The sequence below is a fragment of the Numida meleagris genome, chromosome 6, assembly GCF_002078875.1.
Source record: "Numida meleagris isolate 19003 breed g44 Domestic line chromosome 6, NumMel1.0, whole genome shotgun sequence".
Taxonomy (NCBI): Eukaryota; Metazoa; Chordata; class Aves; order Galliformes; family Numididae; genus Numida; species Numida meleagris.
In genome coordinates this window covers 38,785,169-38,793,143 of record NC_034414.1, presented here as the reverse complement: position 1 = coordinate 38,793,143, position 7,975 = coordinate 38,785,169, and the positions used below count along the sequence as shown (strand labels likewise).

General features: G+C 40.6%; 1 protein-coding gene across 1 annotated transcript; it reads left to right on the top strand.

The window, feature by feature from the left end:
* FAM161B (family with sequence similarity 161 member B) lies at nt 37-7,602 on the top strand. The gene is made up of 8 exons (XM_021401288.1): nt 37-219; nt 1,445-2,007; nt 3,746-4,083; nt 4,473-4,600; nt 4,882-5,049; nt 5,526-5,625; nt 6,986-7,116; nt 7,365-7,602. The coding sequence occupies exons 1-8, from the start codon at nt 71-73 to the stop codon at nt 7,453-7,455; spliced, it is 1,668 nt and encodes a 555-aa protein (XP_021256963.1). The 5' UTR covers nt 37-70; the 3' UTR covers nt 7,456-7,602.

Sequence of the window (7,975 nt, the reverse complement as noted above, 5' to 3'; positions counted from 1 at the left end):
CGGGATAACGGAGTCCCCTCCAGCGTTAACGGGCGAACTGTGCCTTTCCTGTCTACCCACCGGCCCCGGGATGGAAGGCCATCGGTCTCTGTTGGAACTGGGCCTGCTGTGCCAGGCAGCGTTAGGGAGCGACCTCAGCGCCTCCCAGGAGGATGAGGACTTCGGAGACTTGTCGCGGGAGGCGGCTGCGCTGCAGGCCAGGCTGTGCACGGTGGTCAGGTAGGAAGGCACCCGTTAAGGACAGCAAAATCCACAGGACTGGAGGATGCTTGTGGAAATCCTGCTGCTTCTCCCCAGTTCCGAGCCGTAACACAGCACTGTGGATCCCACGATGAGCACACTCGTGCACCTTGTCCACATGCGTGTGGTACCAGCACACTGCCCAAAATGGTCGCTGATGCGATGACAGGGACCAAACACAGGCCTTCATATAAACAGCATTCACATAAAGCATGAACAGCACAAATGGCCCGATCCCCTTCCTGCTTGCCAATTAAAATTTGCTAGCAGATTACATGTGCACATGTGTTTCTGTCCAGCATCCAATCTTCAGAGCTGTGGTCTCTCCAGCACCTGGTTTTCCAACACCATACTCTGGGATTAGTCCAGCTTTAAGTTCACTAGCAGATCACACCCTCCTAAATGAGAAATAGAGTTTATGAAAGACAAGATAGGACAGACTGCAACAACCACCTGGCAACCACCTGTTTACACGCAATTGGCCACTTCCCTTTCCTAGTGCCTCCCTGTTTGTGCTTAGTCCTCTCTGATGCACCTTGATCCTTCCCTTGCATTTGATCTTTCCCTAAATGTCTCATAATGGTTCTAGCCAGTTCCCACATTCACCCCTCAAATATCCTATGAGAAGTTTGCTGTTTCTATGAGACCCCTGACAGTCTTGTGTTTGTTTGTTTTTAATTATGAGCTACATTCTCTTCTTAACAGTTACAAACTTTCCAGCTGAACCTCTTGAAAGTTGAACTCAAGTGGTTCCTTCCAGACACCCTTCCATCTGTGTCTTAGGAGTTCTGATGTTTGGTACTGTTTCCTTTATCTTCTGTTCCTTAGAGTTTGTGCATCTGCGTGCCTAATTTATTTCCTCTCCCCATTTTATATCTTATGTTGAATATCCTTGAAGCTAGAATATTCTGTTTAGCTTACAGCCTTCTTGGCAACAACATACTAGCAGCACAGTAAATTGGATTAGGAACCTAGGTAGTCACAACTTGTTTTTGTATATGGAAAACTGAAAACAAGCAAAGCTATGCTTATGAACTTAGGTAGCAAAGCAAAACTCGGAGCCTGAGAACAGTGGGGCCTAGGCCTGTCTTCCAACTACCAGCTCAGCCTACAGTGTCTTTCTCATAATCAACAGATCTCTCTTCTTTTATTTCTGTTTTTTAATAATTTCCCTTATTTCCCCTTCATAATGTTTTTATCTTAGCCATACATCTGGTAACAAAAGGCAATCCCATTCTTTGACTGACCTCACCTCGGACAGTACCTGGGATCAACAAAAACCTCACTTGTTTCCTAAACCCCGCTTGAGGCCAAAAAGTGCTTCATCTCCCTGGATTCCTTCCATCACTATCCCTCAGCCCTTCAAAATGACACTGCGGGAAGCTCGCAAAAAATCCCAGTTGATGAAGTCAAACATGTTTCTTGAACTACACAAACTGAGAGACAAAAGGCAAAGCCAGGATGAAGCTGAATGTCAGAAACAGTTCCGGGCACAGCCTGTACCTGCCCATGTGTTTCTACCCCTTTATCATGAAATAATGGAACAGAATGAGGTTCGCAGGCAAATAGCAACACAGAAAAGAAAGGAGCTGCTACTTTCCACTCAGAGGCCTTTCAGTTTCCTGGAAAAGGAGGAGAAAAAGAAAGAAGCTATCAGACAAAAGTTCCTAGCAGCAGCAACCCCAAATGAGAGCTCCAAACTGAAGAAAGTCAATAGAAAAGTTCCTAAATCAACTAATGACATACTTCTTGGAGATAAACTCAAAGGTAAAGTGCCCAGATTCTTCCTGTTAAAAAAAAAAAAAATATATATATATATATCTCCCTGACTGTCCCTCGCCATCTCAATGCTAGGAGGTAGAATCATGGCCTCCATTACATCGCTTGGAGTATGAAGCCAACATTATTACATCCTCTGGTATTGTCTAGTCTCCTCTATACTACTGGTCATTACATTTCATCTACAGACCCTTACAGTATAGTGTCCCAAGTGTTGTAGTCTCGTATGAGGGTCAGCAGTGACAGTTCTGCACCACTCCCAAACACCAGTGGATACACTGAGCTGTTCAGATTTCCATGTTCCTTTTGCTGCATATTATGATAGTTTAGGAATCCTTCTCTGAAGTGAATTCCTTTGGTTAGCCTAAAGGGACTTGCATGAATTATGGTACAAGCATGAAGACAGATGCAGTGCCAGAAGTGTCCAAGGTACACGAAGTATCTTGGAATTGATATTTTTATTCCCACCCAAGTCATCTGAGCTGCACAGAACTATTTCCTAGGAGAAAAATATTCCCTGAGCCCAAATCAGGCAATTAGTATGGTTCTAAGCAACAGTGCAGTAGTTCAGCATCTCCTGCCCTTCTCTAATGTTTTCTGATACCTTTCAGTTGTGCTCCACCTTCTGACTAACCACTGAAACAAGTGAGGAAGGTGCATGGACCATTCTAGTCAGAGATGACAGTCAAGGAAGGTTTTCCCGATCCTCTTTCTTTCAGGTGGCTTAAACCCTCACAGTTGGAAGTTAAAAGTAAACAATACAGACTATAGGAGCTAAACCAGATAAAACCATTTGTATTGGAACGGACCTTAAAGATCCTGAGGGTTCCAAACACCACCCCATGATAGTTATCATTGCTTTTCTCTCTTTTTTTTTTAAACTACTTGCCATTGATTCCTTTTTGAGTACAACACCAGTTCAATTTTCATCAGAAAAACATATGTTGTAGTGTACTAAATTAAATAGATGAGAAATGTAAAAAGAGAGCAAAGGATAAACCATTTGTTTACCTGTTATATGAGAAGGAAGGGGGAATGAGCATTTCATACCTCAATCAATGCAAACATATAAACAGACTCACAGAATTTCTTATTTTGTCTACGTTTTCATAAACATTTAGTGTTGCACACAAAAGGACATAGTTTGATGTTATACCCCTGAAACATTCTTTCTATGGAAAATTTGTCACAGAATTCACAAGATATGATCCATCCACCAAATCTTCTTTACTTAAAATCTTTTTCAGCATAGACAAACACTGCTGCATATTAGATAGAAAAGACATCATCCATTACAAGTACATCTGAAAAAACTGTTTGGATCACACAGTCAGCCTTAGGACACCAAGTTCAATATAAAAAAATAGAAACCTTGACTAACATCTCTGCAAGACAAAGGGCACAGTTACCTGGAACCCCTAAGAACAGGAATAGGAGGAGAAGGCCTGCTCAGTAACTTACTGGGATGATGGAAAGACTTACCTAGAGATATGTCATAATGCCTGAGAATGAGACACAACCATGGTTCTTTGTGTTCCTTTGATTTCTTTTTCTCCTTGGAGGTAGAGAAGGGGTGGAAAGTGGGGAAAGAGAATACACGATGCCTGTTCGCACTTATATGAGTAGTTGCCATTATTAAAAAAAAAAATAATTAAGTTGCGCAGTGGCAATTTTGCAGCCTTTTACATCACTTGTATTCTTCTCATTGCTGTTTTTAATTAATTAGAAGCTGAACTCTACAGAGAAATCCGCATTCAAATGAGAGCCAAGGATTTGCTTGAGAGCTCTGTAGCTCCAATAGATACTAGCAACTGCCGGAGGGATCCTCAGTCCCGAACTGCCACTAAAACTAAGCAGGAAAGACTTGGCTTCTTGCAGGACAGAAGCTTCAGCTTCAAGCCAAGGATTAATCCAACAGTACCAGATTTTGAAGAACTTTATTGGGCATTTCAAAGGGAAGCAGTAAGAAGACAAGAAATCAAAGAGGCGACTCGAATTAAGCCATTCAAATTACAAACCTCCAATCTCCGTGGCAGGCAGAGAGAAGTTAATGAAAAGATAAAGGTGAGATGACTAGATATTTCTGTGGTACTGTTCTCCCCGATCAAGATGGCAAGTTCTTAAACGTATAGCAGTCATTTATGTATAGTTTATGTCCTTTAGTGAGACCTATGACCTCTGCATTTATCTCGGGAGTACTGCAGAATTCTAGACAAATTAAAGAACAAAAGAGATGAACTGTGGCAGCTAAGGCTAGGCTACCCTTCCATACCCCTAAACAAGTCTCCTTCCCGCTCATCTCTCAGCCCCTCCCCATGTAAATCCCTACTGATGGAAGAGAGAAGAACAAGTGCATTGCTCACATACCTCCAACTGTTCTCATTACTAGCCAAACAACAGAGGAGCTTCTGTGCTGTGAACAATCACACTGAATAAAGTTCCATTTCTTTCAGGACTCTCAGCAACTTTCCAAGGTTTCTGTGCAAAAAAGCCATTCTTTGGCTGCACTTTCCTCTCTCTCTTCTAATACCCTTCCAGTGCATATTACAGATGCAACAAGAAAAAGAGAATCTGCTATTAGGTAAGTACAAGTTTGTCTACAAGACTCTTCACCGCCTAGTGACTGAAATGGAGAAAAAGACAGGTTTATATTCTCCCTCATCACATTGACAATACTTTTCCTAATTGTTTCTCGGTGGCTAGTCTTCTTTCCTCACTAATTCTTGTCTTGCCTCCCAGTCAATTTGGGAGCTACACACAGAATTTGTCATCTTCTTAGGAGAACAGCAAAAAGTGAAATTGCCAACCAGTATGCAGTCTGGTACTCTTAAGTGAGCTCATTACTTACTTTCTTCTATACAGATACTCCCAAGAGAGCAAAAAGGAAGGAGACAAAGAAGGAATTTATTGGCTAGAGAAACAGAAAAAGAAATGTCAAGCTATTCGTAAGTCAGTGAACAACCGAGCAAAAGCCCTGGATCCACATAGAAGCCTGGATGAAACACACAAGGAGAAGTTGAAACAGAACCGGTCAGTATCCCGTTCTGCACAGAAATAACTGTTTGCTTTGGTAATTAGGGATTATCGGGCAATTCTTTGGGAGGAGTTTAGTCTAAGAGTTTTCATTCCTAGCCTAACTTTTTTAGCTGCCGTGCCCACTACAGATTCATATGGATTTCTTCACAAGCATTACCCTTTCCACACATAATGGTTTTCTTTACATTAACACTGGTAGAAACTAATTTGTACAACTGCAATGTCTCGGTAAAGTACATAAAACACATAAGACGAGGTTTTGTAAAAATGTGAACCTCAATTCTCAGCTGACATTCTAAATAGTAAAGCTTGCTAATGGTGTGTAGCATGCTAGCAAAAGCAGTGTTTTGCCCATCATTTGGAATCACATTTGGAATCAGAGCTATTTAATGGCTGTTGAGAATTCCTGTTTCCCCATCAGCTACAGTCAGAAGGGAACCTGTTTTGGACATGGAAATATTTCATTTCAGGCGAAATATGAGAGAGAGAACAAAGGAGTACAGAAAGGAGCTAGAAGAAATGCAGCTGCGAGTCAAGAACAGACCATACCTCTTTGAACAGGTCACCAAGGTAACTGGTCAAAATTCCCAGCGTCTCTGGGTGACAGGATACATTGTCTTTCATTTAGGACAGGCACTAAGAAATCTAGTCTTTAATTATTCACAGTTAAGAAGGTGCTAATTCTTGCATAGTCTCTGATTTACACATGGGAGGCCACACTGGTGTTATGCAAATTCCTTTCTGTGACTTAAAAAACACTGGTACTTACTTCTTGAGCGTAGAACTTTCCAATCCCTAGTATATATTGCCATCAAAATACACGGACTGATCAAAACTAAGGTCTTTTCACACCAGAAAATTATATGATTGCTCATTCTGCACCTGAATACCATGGTCTACAGTCTAGAAATTTTAACTTTTTAAAAAATCCTCTCCAGTAAAGTCAATTCTATCATCTGGTAGCTTGGCTGGCTGTTTAGCACATATTACCATCACACAGTACAACCTGCAAATCTATATTGCAGGTAAACTATAGTTAAATACTTTACTGTCTATAAAGTATATTTCCCAGGGTTTTCTCTTTCAGTTCTGTCTCCTTGCAGAGTTGACAGATAACTGGTTAGAGACATATTGACAAAATATAGCTATATGCTGATTTAAGTTTTCTCAGTAAAAATATCCTCTTGGGTCAAACTTTCTGTTCAGGTGAATGATTAATGGAGACAGAGAACACATCTGTATGATAAATTTTGGTAACATTTCTATTTGACACCGTGGTAAGAATTAATCAGTATTGATAGCATTAACTCATTTGGAGACTATAATTTTATCCTACCATCTAGAAGACCTTAATCTTTAGAAACTGGCCACTACCTCTGGAAAGCCTCATTTCAGACTACATTGATTTGCAAGGTTTGTGTGGAGGCAATGAGAATATAAGTTCTAGGATGCTTTGCTTTTGGCTTCTTGGGTACAAGCTGATATGAAGCTATTTCACAAGTTCTATTTATTCAAATCCATTGTGGTTAGTGCTTACAAACTGTAGGCCAATATGCTTCCAGAATTTCTCACAACCCTTTTAGCACATATTCTCAATCTGAGTGTCAGTCAGGATTCAGACACAAGTGTGCCACTTTATGCTGTAGATGCAGAACAGAAGAGGGAAGTGGAAAACAAACAAACAAAAAAAAAACCCAAACAGATGCAGGAAAAGATAAGCTCCAGCTTTGAGAAATGTTGGGGACATTCTCCTCATATTCAGTTTTGATATTGTACTCTGTGGAAGACAGAAATTTTGGACTTTGGATTCTGGAAATTCTTTGCTGTTCTTCTCATTAGGAGTGTCAGCCCCAAACTTTAAAACAACTTGAGCTGCCTTATAGAGAAGCCTCTGTTCTACATGCTTACTGTTGCAGTTTCAATTTGATAGCATGATGCTCGTCAAGGAGCGGAGCGTCGCTACAGACAGACCCTCCAGCAGGTTGGGCTAAGTGAAGAATTTGTAAGGAAAAAGGGGAAAGATGCTGCTGACTTGCTGGAAGAAGAATCTGATGTTCACAGGTAATAATGCAATAGAGCTTTTATGTCTTTGACTGGAAATATTTTCATTTCTCGTAAAGCAATTCTGGTTTGTACCATGTAATATAGGTAAAATTAATTCAACTCCACTCCTCTTTAATTAAGCATCATATTTTACCTGTCTTAGTTTCTATAACAGCTAGACAGTCCCTTTATTTCTTAATCGAGGGGTAAACAGCAAGTAAGCACTGCAAACCATTTCCAGTGTTAGACAATCACTATTTCTGCAGAGTGCCCAAGCTTCAGACTGAAAAGGATGACTGTACTGTACAGGAAGGAGAACCTCAAGAAGAACAGAGAGGAAAAGAAACAGCAACCTAAAATTTAGCAGAAGAATTCATCAATCATCTCTTGATTTTTAATGTGAAATTCCCCACATTAATCCTCAGGAACTTTCTGTTTTAGGCTGACAATAATTGTTCTGGGGTAAGTGAGATGTGAAAACTTAATAAAGGAGAAAAAGACTGACTGTTGTTTAGGTCACGTTTTGTCCAATTCAGCAAACACTGCAGCCTCTTCTAGTCTTCACGAGTGTTCCTCATGTGAGCCATTTAAAAAAACCAAAAACCACACACACAAAAAAACAAGTTTAAAAGGTTGAAGCACTATCTCTGCATAAAAGTAGATATGAAAGATTGAAGAAATACATCCTCTAATATCAGCTGTTTGTGTTCATGTCAGAGAAGCACACAGAAAGGGGAGAGTTCCTCTCAACGTGCCAGACATTAGTTTGTAGATATGTGTGGTAGAATGACTTTAAGCACAGTTTCTACACAAAATAGCATGACTTGACCTACCTTGGAAGAAGTTCCACGAGGATGTTCTCTTCTTTGTTCACTCG

Excerpts from the sequence above, each read along its gene's own strand:
- FAM161B (XM_021401288.1), top strand. The coding sequence starts at position 71 with ATGGAAGGCCATCGGTCTCTGTTGGAACTGGGCCTGCTGTGCCAGGCA. Across the intron at positions 220-1,444 it reads AGGCTGTGCACGGTGGTCAG|CCATACATCTGGTAACAAAA; the intron begins GTAGGAAGGCAC and ends TTTTTATCTTAG. Across the intron at positions 4,084-4,472 it reads AAGTTAATGAAAAGATAAAG|GACTCTCAGCAACTTTCCAA; the intron begins GTGAGATGACTA and ends CATTTCTTTCAG.